General features: G+C 40.4%; 1 protein-coding gene across 10 annotated transcripts in view; it reads left to right on the forward strand.

The window, feature by feature from the left end:
* ELF1 (E74 like ETS transcription factor 1) overlaps positions 1 to 20149 on the forward strand; it is an 89381-nt gene that overhangs the window by 54021 nt on the left and 15211 nt on the right. For 9 of the 10 annotated variants that reach the window (XM_048295391.1, XM_048295393.1, XM_048295389.1 and 6 more), the window contains 4 exons: positions 5152 to 5326; positions 13684 to 13791; positions 14380 to 14544; positions 19375 to 19458. In XM_048295391.1, coding sequence (XP_048151348.1) covers positions 5152 to 5326; positions 13684 to 13791; positions 14380 to 14544; positions 19375 to 19458 — 532 coding nt within the window. Of the gene's footprint in view, positions 1 to 470; positions 488 to 5151; positions 5327 to 13683; positions 13792 to 14379; positions 14545 to 19374; positions 19459 to 20149 lie in introns of those variants that run through there. The other variant, XM_048295397.1, reaches the window with a different exon arrangement.

The raw sequence follows: 20149 nt of genomic DNA on the forward strand, positions 1-20149 counted from the left end.
AGGTTGCTTTCTCCTTTTTTTTCTCATATAGCTTTTCCTTCTACTATCTATTGCATACATTTCTTCCCACCCATCATTCACTTGCACAAAATTTATTCCACACCAGTTAGAAGCTAGTCACCATAGTCCTGGGACAAGTTGTCATCCTTAAAGACTTGTAGTATGAGAAGACAGTACCTCCAAAGCAGAAGAAATCCGCTTCCTTATATTCCATTTCCATGGCCAGGATGGTGTTTTGATCTTCTGTCAGTTGGTGACAGTTCATGAGACAATTTTCGGAGAAAAAAAGAAACACCTTGTCAGCATGTCAAACACAGTAGAAGAATTAGAGAGCAGGAAGGAAGATTGCTGCCTTCAGCCGCTGGAGCAGGACAGGGTTCAGTTTTCAGGGAATTATGGAGTATAACCAATGCTTTCATGCTGCTGATGGGGCTTTCCATGGACTTCAGCATCTGTATGAAGTTTGCACTCCTCTGAATTGGTAAAGGTCAGTCTACAGGGATTTGGTGTCTAAGGTTTGGGAAGGTTTCAGCAGTAGCTCAATGGCTTTATGTGTCCCACCGACATGGGAGATGGGTTGAAGCCAAGTCAAAGCTTTGCTGGAGCTAGGGTATCATATTGTACCTATATTTTGTATGAGAAAGATGAAGCAGCAGAAGTAGGAGAAATTTAAAGATATGCAAATTGTTCTTCTGTGGATCTCTGTATCAATTTCTTGAAAATTATTGCTGACACTTGGGGAATTTTTTTTAAACTTTGGTGGGATAGTTTGCACTCTTCCTTTTTGCCAGGGCCTATAGAAGCATGTTTGTATTAGAAATAAATTATTTTGTGATCTTGCTAATAGAGAGGTAATTTAATTTGTGTTAATTGAATCACTACCTTGTAGTTCTTAATTTAATGTTTTCCCTGTGTGTAATTCTCATTACACACTAGCTTCAAAGGGAGCCATAGTAAAAAAGGGCTCTTTTGCAGTTCCAAATGTGCACAAAGGTATTTTTGGGTCTTACAAAACAACAGAACTAGAGGAAGGTTTAGCTTGGCTCTCAACTGGGATTCAGGCGCTCTCAGTGAAATCAAGAACTTTATAGTAAAGTACCGAGGTGAGATTACCTCACAACAGCCATATGTACATCTGTGTACATTAGTATTAGCTTTGAAAACTGAGTGAAAGGCTTGTTAATGCAGTCATAACCAATTGCAAATATTGTGCAAAAAAGCAATGACCACTTCCACAAAAATGCGTTTCAACTTAAATTTGTTTGCCGTTGTGTGAATGTTTTTCTCAATAGGAGCGTATTAGAATTTGTTCCCTCCTTTCCTTTTCACAACCATGGCAGGAAGGAAAGTCCATACATTGTACCACTGTAGGGTATGAGTTGGAAGCAGGTGTAACAACAGTTTTAAAATAAAAGGCCACAAGAAATGATGTTTACTGGGATTCTTCCAGTTCAAAACTGTGATTAAGTTAAAGAAAAGCACGTTTAAAATGTCTTACCGTGAGTGAATGCTTTTCTGTTTGTCTCCAGTCTTTTGGAAGCATAGTGTGTCAGCAGCTTCCTTGGATGGTCTGGCACCGAGTTCAGGTGAAGAGATATTGCCCTACCATGGGGGTTTCTCTGCCTGCAGACATATTCAGTGACCATATCAGAGTTACGTGTATGATGATTGTTTCTAGACATGGTCAAAATACAGTTTAATCTTGCAGAGCAGTTCAGATCTGATCATACGAATCAAACCAAGTACTGCTGAGCTGTCTGAAGCAGCACAGATCAGTACCATAGGAAACATTTTGGTCAGTAGTGAAGTGTATTTTAGAAACACATGGGTGTTTGGGCTTTTGTAACTAGGTTTCATAGCAAAGTGAATAGGGTGTAATATAAATAGGGCTTTGAGAAACTGGTCTGAAAGCATGTGACAATCAGTTGATTTTATCTGTGTTTTGTTTATTATTCTGCAACATTTTTCTACAACTTGTCCTCTCAGAGGCCAAGCCAGTGGCGTGAGCATTGGTCATTAGAGAAGGACAGTGCTGAGCCAGAGTAATTTTCTTCTCCAGAAGAAGCTAATGTATAGCTTATCTTGAGCACAGGCAACTCGATCTGTCGCTGCAGACACTGCAGCTACTGAGCTGGTGCAGGGGTGGAAGCGGGCGAGAGGAGCGCACCTCGCTGCGCAGATGTGGCGGGGAGGAAGCTGGCCACTTGCTGACGAGTGTGCAGGGGACAGACGCCTACACCAGAAATAAGCACCCCAACGCCTCCACCATTTCATAGTCAGTGTAGAGAAATAGGTGTTTTTAAGCCATGACTCATTCTAGCATAGCACAGGAGCCTAAAACTGGGCAGGAAAATTGTGCCCTAGAAATAACATTTCTGTCTGTTGGCTGGGAAGGAACCTTGGGGTTCCTAGCTCATGTCCAAGTGCCTGGACCACAGCTGTCTGTAACTTAAATCCCAAAAGTTATGTATTGTGGCATATTACTGAAACTGAGGTATTTGAACTATTTTTAGAACATAATTGTATCTCAGGAATGAGGCTATAATGGACCATCTACCTTGTAGCTTATGGAACGTATTGTTGAAAATAGAACTTCTTTTTAATGCATGTAGTTTTTAATTTTTCCTCTCTCTTTACAGTGCTTTAACTTTTTTTATTGAATTGGCTTTTATTTAATCAAATCTATTTGTTTATTCTTGCCTGGAAGCAAATAGGATCAAGGATGTTAGGGTCAGTAAACAAATAGGATGCAAAATGTGAGCATCACTTTTTCTGAGGAACAGTAGGGACCTCTTGGCCATCAATGATTTATGGTTTCTCAGCTCCAGCATGATGCAGCATTGGTTAGAGCTGCCCACAAAGGTGTAGCGTGGCAGCTGTCCCACTGCTTGACTTGATATACCCCTGTCATCTGGCGATATGATTGCACAAGAGGGCTTTAACTGGTTTGCACTTTGTTCATTTTTATTGATCTTCTACCATATTGCTCTCTTTTGAAATGTTTGATAAAATAGGTCATCATTTGTTGGGTCTTTTTTTTAATTTTAGTTTTGTTGGTTATTTTTTTTTTTTTAGGAGACTGTCCATGATAGAAGCCCTTTAAAGTACTTATATTTCAGTTCTTCTTTTTTTCCTGGTTGCCCTTTACCACAGTTTTTTCTGAGACATGTTTTACAAAACACAGAGCAATTTAAAGTGGTAATTACTGCCTTTTAAAACTTCTAATTGCACTTTCTACTTTCAGTACTTACGGTCCAGACTCTTCCCTAGGGGAGGCTTACTCCCATAGCTGTTGTCTGTGTTGAGCAGATAGCTCTGATACCATTTGCCGTCTGTGACGGTGTGCGTAGTGGCAAGAGTGAGAGATGAGTAATTCCTAAACGAGGGCACAATGATACAGTTGTTTTTTTTCCCTTGGTTTTTTAACTTGTGTGGTTAAAAAAACTACTTGACCTTCCTTCCAATACGTGAAGGGAACCTACAAGAAAGATTGAGGCTATTTACGAGAGCATGTGGTGACAGTACAGGTGGGAATGACTTCATACTTAAAAGATGGTAGGTTTAGATTAGATATTAGGAAAAGGTTCTTTACTGTGAGAGTGGAAGAGTACTGGAGCAGGTTGCCCAGGAAAACTGTGGATTCCCCCTCCCTGGAAGTGTTTAAGGCCCGGCTGGCTGGAACTCTGAGCAACCTGATGTAGTGGAAGGTGTCCCTGTCCATGGCAGGGGGATTGGAACTCAATGATCTTTAAGGTTGCTTCCAACCCAGGCCATTCCATGATTCTATGATTGTACATATCTGTGCTCTTCTGTGGAGGGTGGGACCAAATGTAGATATGTTACAGTGGGGATTACTGTAACACGCATATGTCAAACCAGGAGGCCCGTGAAAAAGAAATATATATATGTGGACAGATTCATGATAGATGTTTCGGAGAGATGTTTATTTCTCCAGCCGCATGGCCGGGGCTCTGCCCAGGAACTGCTCAATCACGGGACCCGAGGGTCCCTGCCCGCGCAGGGGAACACAAACCAACCAATGGGAACGAGGCTGAGCAGGGGCAGGGAAACCTCGTGTCTCCCCTCAGGGCCCCTCTCCCAGGGCTACACGGCAGGGGGAGGAGACCCCAACATCGATATACTGGTTTTCTCAGAAATATGTTTTAGCAACTTTTTTTTTTTTTCTTGTTTTTAAGCTTGAGACACTCATAATGCGTTTTATTTTTGTAGTGGGGGAACCTTAGAGTTACACTAGACTTTCTTTGAACCTGTTCTGCTGTCAGTCTGCTATGACTTTCTTCCTGCAAATGACATTTTAAAAGACTGACTTTGGAAAATACAGTGGCTGTAGTAGATGTTATTTGCTGCAAACCTTTTCCTGTTGAGTGGTTGCCTTTTCAGAGAGTGTGCATCTTATTATTATTGCTGGTCAGTTTGATTTCTGTTTTCCAGCTGCCTCTTTTCTTCTGTATCTGATGCAAAATAACTGTCAAGACTGAAGGGTGATGTCTAAAAGCAGACTTAGGAAGGAAAGTGCTGAGGGGGGTGTGGTGTGAGTAAGGTCAAATGACTAAAGCCATAAGAATTAGAGAGGGAATGTATTACAGCACTTACATCAACCCATTACACCCCTTCCTTCTGTAGCAAGCGGCCCCTAAAATAGTGATATTAAATAGTGTTATTAAATGTTAAATAGGAAGTTTGGTGCCTGTGAGAGCTTTGTCCAGTCCTCACAGCCACAGGACTCTTTCACCCTCAGCTTGATGGGAAGAGCAAAAGGTGAAGGTGTTAGCAGCAAGTTCCTCACTCAGTATTATTGCCAGCAAAGTCTAGCACTTACTGTGCTGTGCCACTCCTCTGTATTGTCAGCTTTAATGCTTCAAAACCATGTTGTGCAGGTCTGGTGTTATGTACTGAAGCACAGTCAGTACAGCAGATACTACAGCAATATTCAGCCTCTGGCTGCTGGTGGGACACTGCTGCTATTTGCTTTTGTGTGCTAAAAATCATCTTGTCCTTTAGTACTCCCTCCTGACAGTTTAATATCCAGGTGGTGTTGTATAGGTCTATTGGAGTATTACTCATTAAATGGTTAGATTGGATACAATCTAACAAATATTTTGTTGTTTCTTTTTTTCTACACCCCCCCAGCTTGGTGATCCATCTATTTTCCCTGCTGTCATCGTGGAGCATGTTCCTAGTGCAGAACTCCTACATAACTACTCTGGCTTAACCTGCGTGGATGAACCTAGTGACATGATCACTGAGAACTCTCTGGATGTCGCAGAAGAGCAAATCATAGAAGATGATGATATCACCCTCACAGGTTGGCAATGAAACCATTTCCGTGCCATGTCTTTGTGCCAAGATGGCTGTGACTAATGGTGGAAGAAAGGTTAAGGACAAAAAAACAACAGGGAGCAAAATGAAGAGTGGTACTGAATGCTGTTAATTCTGTACAAGACAGAGAAAATGACATGAATACTGTGAGCAGGTGGCTTGCAATTCCAGTTACACAGCTGATAATGGTGAAGAGTTTCATCCATCAACAGTGATTAAGGCAGAGTCCTGCTCAGAGTACCAACAAGGTTTTCTTTGTTCTTCATAGGTTTTGTTTGCTTTTACTTAATAGGTGGTACATTCCTAAGTAAACATATATACCAAAAAGCAGGAATATGCATCTTGAGTAGATGTACTGCTGTAACTTCCTGAGGGTATAGAATTGTAAATTAAAATGTGCATGCTAGCATGGCTTACTGGTGTAAGTATGCTCAGCATAGTATTAATTTTGGCTCTCTAATAAGGATTAACACCTAAAATACAGATGTTTTTTGTAAATTCTGTTAGAAAAGGTAGCCCCAAAGAAAAAACAATTCTCAAGAGGAAAGCACAAAGATATGTCACATTTTTTTAAACACAACCTCTCACTGAATACATGTATTTGAAGCACTTTTGCAGAAAAAGTCTCAAAAGAAGGGTAGATACTTTACAGAGAGAAATTTTCTTTCAGTCACTAGGCTCCACACCTGGACTGTCTCCAGGGATGGAGACATCTTGCTGGTTTCACTCATGCTTTTGACATTATTTCCAAAGACATGCTCTGATACAATCTTTTACTACCAAAAGCAAAACAAGAACTCAACATAACTTGATATGAGGAGCAGTTTACAGAGTAAATTGATATGAGCTGTTCTCAGTAAATGGTTTTATCTGATGAAAATAGCTCATTTTTTTTCATAGTAGTGAATTATCTGTGAACAGACTGTGACCATACAAATAAGTTAGGTTATTATTCAAGAAGGTTTTACATACTCAAACTGTATTTCAAATTGAGACCTCTTGCCAACTTGCTGTTCATATTAATTATTCACACTACAACTGGCATTTCCCCAGTGTGTTACTTAAGCACCACTTAATGCATCCGTGTAAATTTCATAGCAGATCATTTTTGTGAATCCATATTCACTGTAATATATTGTGTGTGAATTTTTACATGTTTGAGTAATTGTGAAACTCCAGTTTTGCGAATGCCCTTGTTAATCTTCTTTTTTTTTTTTTTTTGTTGCTGGTCACATGAGAAGGGTTTGCAAATTGCTGCCAGAAACTGAAAATATTTAATCCTTGTAACTGATGGTGTCCAAGGGTTTCTGGGATACTTTGGAGGCAGACAAATATGGTATTGTTCCCATCATCCATTGTAGTTCAAGAAATCTGTTTTTCTTTAAAGGTGAAGTCCTTAGAAATCAAGAACTGCCACTTTGCAGAGATGATTGTTGTGGAGGAGATGCTAACTAATTATCTGTTTCAGTCTCCATCCTGTGCATGCTGTGGATTTCCTTAGCAGGGAGAGGGGATGAATGCAGGCCGAGCCGGGACCAGCACTGTGGTTGGAAAGCTCCTGCTCAGGACAAGGCAGGCAACACTGGTAGCTCAGCCCCTGGTCTCTGGCAGGAAGCTATCCAGCCTGACTCTAGTGGGGCAGAATTTGGGGCCCAGGGGTGTGAAGCCACCCCCCAGGAGGAGAGGACATGGGGGAGGGAGGCCCCTGTTATCTCCCTGCCCACTGCGGACAAGCATCGGCTGTGGCCACAGCTGCCCACTTGAGCTGCAAGACTGCTGTGTGCAAGAGACCCAGTTGAAGTATAGCTTGCTATAGGCTGCCTCTGAAATGGGGCTAATCATAGCTGAATTTTCCCACCTACTCTATTTTTCAGCTGCTTTTTTTCTTTACTCCCTTCTTTGAAGTTTCCTTCTTGATTTTATTCATGGGCGTGTTTGCTCTCAACAGTGAAATGTGTTGTTTTGCTCTTTGAAGTTAGTACCAGTCTTTTCAGTCACTTCCACTTTATGCCTTTGAGAGAGGATCAGACATCATAAAGACTGTACTAATTCCACATTAAAATATTTATAAGGCTGACGTTCACAGCAAAACAAAACTGGAACCACCATAATTTATGACTAAACATTACTGAGTGATGACTGCTTAATGTGAAGGATTTAAGTTTTTTAAAGTTACTCGTTTTTCAGTACTATTTTACAGCTGTCATCCACTGGGCTTCTCTTTTCTCCTAGATTAACAGAAATTAGCAGTAAACCTCATGAAACTGAAGCAATTAGTTTTTAGGGATCTTTCTGCAGAATAGTGGATGCTGATAGGTTTTTCCAACTGTAGGATGTAGCTTCAGCCCTTCAAAAGCACAGCTATCACACATTGGTGATTACTTACCTGTCATATAAATTATAACCTGCAGAAAACTAAATTATAAGAACAGCATGTGTTGCACATGAAACCCTGCTGAGACATGGCCAGCAATCGGCTTTTTAGCTATGTTAATGCTCACGCTGTAATTTTTTTGTAATGAATAGGCAGACGTGCCTTATCACCCTCCTCTTTAGAAGCACTTTTCCCTGGAAGAACTGCCATGGCAATTTCATGGTCAGTTTGTTGCCAGTCTTATGGGATTTTAAATTATTAACTATCATGTAGTGAAGGGTGATTAACAAAAGTAATTAGAGCATTTGGCTTTGAATGAAGTTTTATCTCTAAAGGGAATACTGAAATTTTTTTTCTCTGAAAAATACAAGGGATAATGTTTTGTGCAGAGGAATTCTAGGCCAACTTGTCAGATGGTACAGTTTGCTACACTTTGTATATCTTATTAATGTGGCTAGTTATGGATATAAGGTGCACAAGACGGAGGAACTAATTGGATTATTCCTGAAAACATTTATTCTTGTTATAATTTTTTTTTTAACTTTGTCAGGTCTGCTGAGTTTAAGTTATTAAAAACCACAGTTAATCAAAGTCTGCCATTCTGTGGTTCACGTGTTCTGGCAGTGTTTTCATGGGATCAGGGAAGTGGCTGCACTGAGACAGCTTGTGGGGGAGGATGAGAGAGCAGGGATAGAAAATTTGCATTTAGATGTCCTGTGCCCTAGTCTGAATAGGGAGCATGGAAGTGTGTGTTTTCATAGATCGATAATGGTACTTAATAACCAGTTCAGAAGTTATTTTGCAACATTTTGAAGTTTGGTAGTGTTTGCTTAGTACATTTTGTGAAGCTCTAGCAGTCCTGCACAAACCCAGTGTCTTTGGTGGTCATTTCTGATGTTACAAAGAAATCCGAAGGAGTAGTTAGGTGGAAACTGAACTTCATAGTGTTAATCTGTGAGGACTGTGAGTTGCTGAGATGCCAGTTGTAAAAAAATGGGTTTTGGTTTCAGTTACTTTGTAAAGAAATTATTCACGGCTGCCTGTAGCTGTGGTTAAAACCAGAGAGGGTTTTTTTTATATACCACCTCAATTTTCTTTACAAATTGTAAAGCCTTATTTAAAAAAGAAAATTGTGATTTGCAGGTCTCCTGAAATACCTGTGTTTTTAAACTCAGTTTTCCAGTGTAAGATAACAATCAGCTCAGAGTGGATACTAAAAAGTATGTGCTTAAATTTAACAGACAGCTATTCTGCAAAAGGGGGGGGGGGGGGGTCTGTCCATGTCTAATGGATCTCTTTATTCTTTTAGCAACTTTAGGTTTCTTCTGACATTATTTTGAGGCTCTGCAGTCCCTGCTTTTGTCTCTAGTAAAACCAGCAGTGAACTTAAACACAGCTGTGACTAGCACAGCCTTTATCTCAGGCTGGACAAGGACTCGCGTTGTCCACTCTGCAGAGCTGCCAGCCACCAGAGAAGCAATGGGGGTGGGACAGGATTGCCCAGAGTGGTGTAAAAATTTCAAAAAAGACACTAGACAGGAAGAGGGAAAACAGGACTTTGAACTGAGGTGGGTAACTTCCAACATGAGGCATAATTTCAGAGCAGAAGGCTGTGTTTGGGCAAGCCTTGTGCTAATGCTGATTCATGGGGAACCTGGATTTGCAGTAACTGGGCAGAAATTGGCATGCAGATACAGAGGCTTATGTTTGTGGCTTGCTCAGATAAACAAAGACTTGTACCCTGGGAAAAACTGGGAAGATATTTTTAGGTGTGGTTTTCCCCCTCCCCTCTTTTTTTCCCCTTTCTCTTCTCCCTTTTTTCCTTTTTTCTTACCCATTTTTTTCTTCCTTGCCTCTTTTTCCCTTTTTCATTTTCTTCCTCCCATTTTTTCTCCCCCTTCCCCCTTTTTTCCTTTTTTAAAAAAAAGTTTCTGCCTTTTTCAGATAACATTTGAAACCTGATACTTCTCAGAAATGACACCCTGCCCCATTTTTTCAGGTCTGACTTTGACAAAGTGTAAAAAAGAAGCCGTTTCATCCCAGTTCTTCTTAAATCTGGGACTGTATCATAACAGCCAGTGATTGGAATACCATTCTGCAACATTACAGAAAAGCTAAAATAAGAGACACCCGCTTGCCTTTGGTAGCTGAGTTGGATATCTTTGAGCACTGTCTCATGTTGAGGGATGTGAATGAGCATCTTGCTGTTAAAAGGACAAAGACGTGGTCCTCCACTTATTCTGGGAGGTACCCCACACCTTGTTTGTTAGCTCTTGAGTTCTTGCAATTCAGCTTGCTTACCCAGCAATACAACCAAAACCTTTTCAGACATTTTATAAATCTCAGTTGTCTCACTGTGTGATCAATAAAGCATGAAGCCTGGTATGTGTTAAGTGACAGAAGTTTGGATTGTGAACCAGGGGCAGAGATGGGAGGAAAAACTACAACCCTTGTTTTTTTCAGCAACGGGGAAATATTAACTTGTCTTAAACCACTTTGTGAAGTCATCTTCTCTGAAGATGCTTGAAGGGTGTTGGCAAGAGCATTGGAGTGGTTAAGAAACTTAATTTTGCCATTCTGTGTTTGTGGATAGAAAGATACTGCTGCTGCTTGTAGAGGAGTACATCTGGTCCGGGTAGCTCTGCCGGCAAGCTGCAGAGCGAGATGCAAATTAAGCTCTTGGGGGGAGACAGAGACAAGAGGCTGTGAACTGCCAACCTTTGGGATAAAAAAGGGCACCAAGGTGGCACCTGGGCCAGGCAGGCAAGGAACAGTGAGAAAGACAGTAGGAGCCAGGAATTGCTGATCCTTTGGATAAGAAAGGAGAAGGCAGGTGACAGCAGCGGCAGTGAGGTCGATGGACACAGAAAGGAAGAGAGAGACTTGCCTCACTTTATAGTGAAGCTGTAAAAACCCAGGGGTTCCTTGGTTGGGATCATCCTTGGGGGCACCAGCTTGGGCTGTTCCTGTGTTACTGTGCTGTGAATAAATGGCTTTATGGAATGAGACATCTGAGACTCTGCCATGGGAAATCTGAGGTCGAAGTGGTGAGGAAACCTGGTCTGGCTGTGTGAGTGGGGTGTATGGGGAGCCAAGGGGAACGTGTCACTGGAGCCGCCCATTGTGAAGGGCCTTAGGTCCCAGCAGTGGCAGTCTCTGGTCTTGGGATGTGACTGCCAGTGAGTCTTGTGAATGGTCAGTCTGGGAAGTTTCCTTAGCATGCTTATATTTTTTGTGAGCATCAAATTATATTAATTTCTATGTTTACATTATTTATATGGCTATTATAAGTTCCTTTCATTAGTTTTGGATAGGGATGGTAAACTTCTAGCCATATGGTGTAACAGTGATGTAAAGCTGGTAGTCTCTTCCTTACCTGCTGTTATTCAGAGTGAAGAGTTGACTCTGCTCCATCACCTTGGTACCTGAAAGCCAGCAAGCGGGTTTGGTCCTCCTGCAGCTTTCTTTGAGGAAAGAGCAGACAGCAGCAGCTCTCTCCTCCCTGCCTGCAGCACTGAGAACCTGGGGGGGGGGGGTACCACTCCTGGCTTTTAAATTGTATGTGGCAATATAAACCAGCCACGCGCCATGACTTTGGCTGAGCTGGATCATGGAAAGCTGACCTTCCTGTCCGTTCAAACAATATCAGAACTGAGAACAGCTGCTTTGGCCGTGCTGTGTGCATTTATTTATACTTGTATGATGTGATATCCTTCTTGAGGTCTTGGTAATTCTGTTAGATGATGTGGGAAGTTCTCATCCACATAAAACTTAGAACCAGAAGCATCAAGACACCAGCACCAGTCCAAGCGTGAACATGGCCACAGACTGAATGGGCTGTGCATATTCCATCTCCTCTTCAGATGGCGAGACATTCCCTAGGGATGCTATGTGGCTCTTGAGGCTGAGATGTCCTGGGTCTGAGCTCCTGAGCCTGTCAGCTGCCTGAAAAAATTGTCAGTGATTTGCTGCCCTCTCTTGCTCTAGGGCTTCCAAGGTCAGGACCTTAGTCCATACTTACTTTCTCTTCATGCTATCCTCCTCCTCAGCTCTTTGTTTCTCATTTCTTAAGACTGTTTGGAGATGTCAGCCAGAAGGTGCAGATCCTTAACTGTCTGAGTGTCTTTGCAAGATACAGGGTGGCGGTGGTCCTGTAGACAACAGGGTAAGTTGCTGTGTGGATCAGGGATTCTCAACACCTGTCTGCTTTATTCTGTCTTAGCCTGAGCCTCCTACGCTTGGGGCACTGTGGGACTAAGGCTGAGAAAAAATCCAGGACATAAGGAGGCTTCTGTAAATCACAGCTGGTGGAGGAGGTAGGGCTGATGCATGGATGACAGCATTCATCTTTGCCCTCTCATAATGATACAGTTGCTGAAGCTATAAACATTTGGGATGAAACCAGGAGTTTTTGTTTGGTTGTTTTTTTAATTATGTAATTGCTTAGTGCTAATTGAAGTGGGTGCTTCATTGTTGCTGTGATATTTTTAAGGTTAGGAATATAGAAATTCTGGCATAAACTTTCTGGTTTTGTGCGCAGAAATATTCCAAGGTCATTACATTGTGTTTTAACATGCATATTTGCTTGCTCTGTCAGTCAGTGTAGTGGGCTTTTTTGTTTGGTTGGTGTTTTGGGGTTTTTTTTTGGTTGTTGGTTTTTTTTTTTTTAATGTGACTGCCCTGCCCAAAATTCCTCAAAGCTTAACAGGGATGGGGGAGGTGTAAAGCTGGTGAAAGTAACTGAGGTTTCTTGGTGTCCTAGGGAGGGGAATACTAATGCAGCCCTTTTTATGACTTTGATAGATGCAAGTGAATTCCCCAAAGTTGCATCAAATTCATATCAAAGGGTAAGGAAGCATTTCCATTCAACGAACAGTAATTTCTAAAAGGATGTGTTGAACAGTTTTAAATGTTTATGGTACCAGGAACTGCCATCTATGTTATTTTTCATGCTACAGTTATTTTGAAAAAATCATCTGGTAAAGTACTCTTCCAGTTAAACCAGTATTACCTTCTTGGAACAGCTGTTATTTTGCAAAATTATATGTTATTGGATTTTTTTGTTGTGTACCCTCAGATTACTTTAACATGTACATTAAGCATTATAATTAATGCTCAGGAGCTTTGGGTTTATCTAATGGCTGCCCTCATGAGATGGATGAGGAATTGTCTAGAAGTCAACAATTTTGAAAAGCTTGCCAACCTTCCATATTGCTTTTCATGTTTCATGTTTGCTTTTCACTGTGTTCTTGGAGCCTGCACTGTTAGCCCTACCTGTAATTCCCAAGAATTTGAATGGTTTAGGATTCAGTTACACCTTTACATCACATGGTCTCTAACAGAACTTGTGGAATATTTTCTTGTCTCTCCTCCAGGCTAAATAACTGGATAGTTTCAATGGGCATGTCTTATTTATGGAATTCACTTCTGTTCCTAGAACCACAGAATTGTTAGGGTTGGAAAAGACTTCTCAGATCATCAAGTCCTATTGTCAACTCAGAACCACCACCATGTTCACCATTAAATCATGTCCTCAAGTGTCATGTACATGTTTTTCTGTGGATAAGACACTGGACCACCGTAAGAAGTTAGCAATATTGTGTTTTTAAATAATAATCTCTGGAATATTGCTTGTGTTAGTGATATTTCTTAGTTTCATGAGTTTTGTGTTTTACTACATGTGCTTGATCAGCAAAGAGAGGGGTTAGAAGGATGAGGCAGAAACAAAGGATTTGTATTGGGTTTGTTTGGGGTTTTTTATATGTGCAATCTGAAAAATATACTGTAGTAAATAAATGATTGCAGTGTACATTTTCTCCCCAGCTAATCTGATGCTACACATCTAGTAGAAGACCATGTTTATCACTTTTTCTTTCTTTTTCTGGAAATGAAATAGGAATAAATACCACGTTAAGCTTTAAGTCTAGTTCATAGCTTCTTAAGAACTATTTTTTCTCCCTTGGTTTTAGTTGAAGCATCTTGTCATAATGGAGATGAAACAATGGAAACAATTGAGGCTGCTGAAGCACTTCTCAATATGGACTCCCCTGATCCTATATTGGATGAAAAAAGAATGAGTAAGTTTTTTTTTAATGAAAATCCAATCTGTATTTGCCAGGTTTATTTGTGAAAGGAGGAGGGATTCACTGCAGCATGGTTGCATGGAATTGGTAGGATTTTTTCTTAACTTCCAAATAGCCTTTATGTACCTAGTTTGGATATCAGATATCCAGTGCTGTAAGCAATGAAGGATTTCATTGCCATGGCAGAGTTGAACAGGAAAAGAAAGAGTCAAGAATTACAGAAGGAAGATGTGAATGAAGTTGAATGGTTTAGATTGCAGTGTTTTGTTTGGTTGATGTTTTATGTTGTCATGATAAAAGAACATACACTTACATTTGCAGATTGCCTTAAATACGAATGTGAAAAAACAGATAATTGTGCTTCTTGTGGAGTGGGTTCTGTCATTAAATTGTTCTAGTAGTGCTTCTGCTTGTGTAAAATGTCATCAGCACATATATTGAATTATAAACTAGTCTTCTCTCACTTGAGGGACTTAAATGTCATATTTTTATTTTATTCTATGTTAGAATTTTTCTTCTAAAGCCAGCTTTTAAAGTCCTCATGGCTGTGTGAAAATATTCCTTTTGTTCCTTTCCCTTAAGCAACTATGTTTGGTGCAACCGAAGAGGAAGAAATGGTGCCTCCTATGACACACGTGTCAGTCACACTCGATGGGATCCCTGAGGTGGTGGAAGTTCACCAAGCCCCAGACCCTTACTCTGAATCACCAGAGACGCCAGAATTTGAACAACCAAAGAAGAAAAAAGGTAAGATGCTACCAGAGAACAGCAGTGTGGAGCAGGAGAGTAGTGGGTGGCATGGTCACTTCCCTGTGGGTATCTGGAACCATCCTGGGTGTCAGGCCAAAATAACTGAGTGGGCTCAGCCAGAAGTGCAGGGAAAGCATTTTCTTCCTGGGTAGTGGGAGCACATATAAGGGTGCTTAGACTAATGATGTTGTAGAGGTAGCAATGATGGCTTATCCTACAGGAATCTCTGCTTGTTCCTATTTATCGTTTCTTCTTCATAGCAGAATTGCAATACAAGCTGTAGAGCTTTTGCTGCTGTGAATCCTGAAGTACTTTTATTAGCTCTTAGCTTCAACTGAAGATACTTGATCAGTTCAGAATATGGGATGAATTGGGAGGGATTTTTAGCTTTTCTTAAATGTTACTGGTTTTTTTTTTTTTATTAATAGCTGCATGCCATAGTAAGTGTTAGGCCCATTTGTACTGGATTACATAGTGTAGTGGTGTTCCACTGCAGTCAGTGCTGTGCCAAAGAGTAATGAAGTGCTGTTAGCCAGACCTTCTGCTCCTGTTTTCCCACCCTGCTTCAGCATGGAACCCGTTAGAGGCTCTGAAGCTGGCGTCTGCAGGAAAAGAGTCATGCTGTAGATAGATGTTAAATGCTCTTGCACCAAATTAATATAAAAAGAAAAATAAGCTAAGGAGGTTATGTTTCTGGAGCTAATCCTAGAGCTCATCCTAGAGCATGAGGACTTTCACAGGTTCTCCTGTATAACAGCCTTCCAGAATAAGGCTTCTGCTACCCAGACATACTCCTGTGGAATAGGAGTGCATTTTTGCTGCTACTTTTGCTGCTAATTCCAAATGTTGGGAATTGTTATGTGTGAGAGAGATCATATTGGCCTGTGAAGATCCTGGGAAAGCCTCCTGAGCCCCGTGTATGTCACAAGGTTTCATAGGGATGGGTGTGGGTCAGGAAGTCTCTGATTCCCCTAAGAAAGCTGAACTGAAACTGCTGTGGAGGAGAGCTTTACCAGCAGCTGCCCTGAAAGTGCTGTTGGGGAAACTACTGTGGCTGTGCACACTACTGTGTGATAACCAACTGTAAGAGGATTTTAAACTGGGGGGTTTTTGTTTGTTCTTTTCTTCCCTTCTTTTTTAATGTTGACTGCTGTGTGGGTCAGAATGAGGAGCTGCTGTCTGCCAGACATTTAACCTCTGTGGTTTGATGCTTTCATACTTTTTCGTGTTGTGCTTCTGCTTACTCCCACTCCTTCCTTTTCCCTAGCTTTAGGTTAGAAAACCAGTTGCTTCACAGAAAATGTGTGTATTTGTTTTAGAAAAAAAAATACAAGAAAAGATGCATCAGCTTGGTGTTTCATTAAGTGCTAGTTTTCAGTGAGTTTGAGACTTCGTGAGGTAGATAGTATGGTCTGAGTGATGTAGAAGTGTTACTTCAGAATCTCGGGTTTTGTAAGACATTGCTGCAAAATGTTATTACATTTGTAGTGCACTTTAGGATAATGTGCAGTGTGTGGGTGGGATTCTTTTGGGGGTTTGTTTGTTTGTAGGGTTGTTTTTTTTTTTTTAAGTATGCTTTGTTTCCCTTTTTTGGTCAGTTTTGAGGTGTGGCAAAGGATGGTGATCATTTTGCCCTATCCATATCACTCGTGATTTTATAGGGTTTTTATAGATTTTATAGACCTCCTTTATAGACTTCTAGCATATATAAGCCATTAGCTAAACTTAGAGGGATTCACAGTGCAGAGCATTGCCAGCTAACTGGGCCAGAATGGCCCTGCCAAGTAGAGCTCCTCCAAGAGAATGCTCACCAGAAGCAATGTGGTGGTTTCACTTCCTTTCCTTTTGGCCTTATTGCTGCAGCAGGAGAGCTGTATCCACCCATCTGCTCAACTCCAAACCCATGTTCAGCATGATGTTTGTACTCATGAATGTCTCAGCACTGAGCTGCCCAGCTACAAATCAGAAAGACAGGAAAAACAAAGGGATGCCAGACAAAGAAACTTTGAAATTGGCTGTATTAATACCTTCAGTTCTGTGTTTGCTGTGGAAGATGTTTGGCAGCAGGTGGTCACATAAATTCTATGCATAATATTTTATATATATACCATTTAGTTTGTTTGTACATGCATTATTTTTTTAACAAAACTCACTGAAAATAGTGCAAGAAAATGGATTTTACATTTTCTGGTCTGGTATAAAACATTTAATCAGGATGAACATTTCACTGCCTAATACCACCTTAATTTGTAGCATGAATTTCTAACCTGAAGTCTTTTACAGCCACGGAAATAGGAAAGTGAAAATACCAATTATAAATCCAAAGAGGTATCCAAATTATGGTAGCCCCACCTAAGGCTTAGCTCTTGCACACTTTTTATCCTTCCTCTATGTAAAATTCTCTCCTAAAAAGGAATTTGGTGGTGTACTCTGAAAAATAACAAATTCATGCTCTATTGAAGCGAAGGAGGAAGCGTGCTAGTGCTAAATGTGCTTTAAAAAAAAAAAAAATCTTCTTTTAAACAAAGGAAACATATCTGATGTCTCTGTTAACTGTTTTTTTGATGGTATCAGTCAGCACCTGGAGATTATAGCTCACAGTGTAGTCTGAAACTACCCAAATAAAGTATCTCTAGCCCAGATACACAGCAGTAACAGCAATGCATTTCTGTAAATAAGTTTCACATTCTTCACAGGTTTCTAATTTTGGATGGGCTTCTGGTAGAGTCCTGAAGTAGTCTAGGCTGAAGAAAGAGAGCCTAGAATTGCTCTTGCAGTCGTATTCATATTTAGTAGCCTAGGTTATCTCTAATCAGAAGTGCATAAATTATGTGGGATCAGTATTTAAGTTTCCTGAAGCTGACCCGGAGTAGTTCAGTGGTAACCTAATTGAGCTCTCATCCACTTCATTTACTTTAAGAACTGAACTTATTTAGACATAATGTCTAAATTAGTGACATCAAAATAACAGTCCCTACTCCTTAATGGCTACATTTGCACCTGTTCAAGAGGAAACAAGTCAACAGAGTCTTCCCACAGCTCAAGGTAGGGAAAGCACTTAGCCAAAGTTACCCTGAGGGTGTTCTTGTGCATTAGAAGCACATCCGTGCAAGAATGACTTCATCTAGGATATTTTATGTGGAACAGACACTTCTGCAGCCTACAAGGATGAGTGGAGAAAAGCTGCTAAAAATGTACACCAGTAGTTCTTTATCCTTTCATATCATGATATATGAAGAAAACAATGTTGTAGGATTTCCTCCCTCCTACCTTCTTTCAAATCAAGGAAGACATTACTGGCCAAAACAGTGGGTGTTGTTTGTGTCCCGTCCTCAGTCATTAATCCTGTCTGGATGGAAGGATGAAAATTAGAGGACTGCACGTGTTATTAGTTTACTCACTATAGCTGTCTCAACTAGCTATCCCTTCTCACCTATGCCGTGTCAAAAAAAGAGAAAGAAAAAGGTACAAAGATGGACTTAGCAAGACTGCTAATGTCAAAAAGTGAGTGCTTAAGCCAAAGTTTCTTGTGACTTCTCTGTAGATACCTGGAAGTTTAGGACAAAGGAAATAGTGCCAGCTGGCACTGAGTTGTTTTGGTTTTTTTCAGAGCTAGTGAAAAACCCTCTCTCACTCTGCAGCAGAGCTGTTCCCTTACTAAAATAGCCCCTCAAAACAAAACCAAAACTGGAAAGTTAGAGTGTATGGGATTGCACAGAACTTTTGGTCTGGCCTCTTTGGAACATCAACTCTTTTGAAATGCAATAAATTGAGAAAAAATTTTTCCTTTATATTTCTAACTATGACAGTATTCTATCTGAACTAGAAATATGTTTCTCTGAGTCTTGTGTCTTCTTAGTCTATTCTGCCTCTCAAAAGATTATAGGTAATAATATAGGTAATGTCAGTGTTGTAAGGGGTCACTGCAAAACCTGGTAAGATAAATTGTTATTTCATAAGAAAGTTTGGAAGGTTTCTGATTAATTACACCACTTGTAAAAGCTGCCATTGCAGGGAATGAGAACTAAAAAAAGAATAGGTTCAAGGTTTTATACTGAAAAATACTTCAGCATGACTTAGCTTTTTTATTCCCTTATATGTTGGTAGGTGATTTCTCAACATTTTCAAATGAGTGCACTTCATTTTTGTAATCAGTTTTAAGTAACTTCTTCCTTTCAGTCTTCCTCACCAGAGAGCCACCATGCTTATGACTTAAAAAACTGGTTTTTTTTCAGAGCCTGTTACTGGTTCTTCTGATCTTCATAAACAAGTGACTTCCCTTTATCTGCAGCCACTGTGAAAAAGATGTAAAAGACAATAGGCCTGAAAAAAATGTTTGTTTCAGATGATGGTGTAGTTTGCTGCTGTCAGTGTAGACTTGCAATTGATTAAACAAGCAGACAAGCTTGTTTTGACCCTAACTTCCATTTTGGCAATGAGTGAACATGATAGTGCTCTGTATTTTATCTAACTTTTCCTGTTTAAGCCCTTACACATGGTTAGTAGCTTATTTTTCTCATCTCGTCTGTTTCGAGTGCTCTTAAGAGTACCTAAATAGCCACGGAAATTTCCAATGTACATGGACTTCAGGAAAATGTGTAGTGTAGTCTTTTTTTAGAAGTACAATAAGAGTATAGGAGGTCCATCCTGCCATAGAAAAAGAACTTCAGCACAGAACTAAGTTCCCAACTTACTAAAAATTGAATATTTTTTGAATTGGAGAAGCACATCTCTTCCCTTTTCAGGTCCTTTTTTTTTTTCTTTCTTTGTTTCTTTTTTTTTTTTTCCCCCTTAAGCTGCAGTTGACTTACTGGTCGTTTATTTCAGGGAAGAAACCAAAACCATCTCGTTCTGAGTCCCCTACTACAACTCCAAATATATCTGTGAAGAAGAAAAACAAAGATGGAAAGGGTAAGTCTAAAGAGTTGTCACCAAAATTTGTAGGAGAACATTGTTTCTGAGTGATCTGTAAAAAGAAAAAAAATCACCCGTTCACTTGTGATGTAAACATAGGTCTTATGTTCAGGAGTGGTTAACATCTCAAGGGAAGGAAAAGATGAGCACATGAGTTTTCTTGGTGTATTTGTCACTTTAGTTGCAAGGGTTCTTGGAAACTTTTCAATATCCCTGCAGAGTCTGCTGTGTTTTGAGTGAAGTCTTGGGGAATGCTTTGCATTGTATTAATGTTTCTTAGGCTGTGGTTATTTTGACAGATGATCTTTGAAAATGTGTTCCATCTGTATGTGTCTAATTCTGCATGAGGCTAACCAAGGCTGCCAGTTCGCAGCAGGAAGTACCAAGTCCTGAATTTTGAAAAAAGTTACAGCACATCTTGAAGACTTGGGCAGAAAACTTAGGGTTTGATACTTTCATTCCTCCCGTGTTTAAAAGATAGAAATAAAAATAAATGCCACATAACTGATACAATAAATAATTCTCTCAGCCTGAACTGTTCAGTAGTGTGTATGAGTTTTGTCAACAGCTGCGTTGCTTTGCTGTGGGGTCCAACACCGCACCCGTGCCCAGGCTGGTGTTTGAAGGGAAGGCTGATTCCCGGCCCCAGTGAGTGGTGCTGCGCTCAGTGGGAGCTGGGAATGAGCCT

This window comes from Corvus hawaiiensis, chromosome 2 (assembly GCF_020740725.1).
Source record: "Corvus hawaiiensis isolate bCorHaw1 chromosome 2, bCorHaw1.pri.cur, whole genome shotgun sequence".
Classification (NCBI taxonomy): Eukaryota; Metazoa; Chordata; class Aves; order Passeriformes; family Corvidae; genus Corvus; species Corvus hawaiiensis.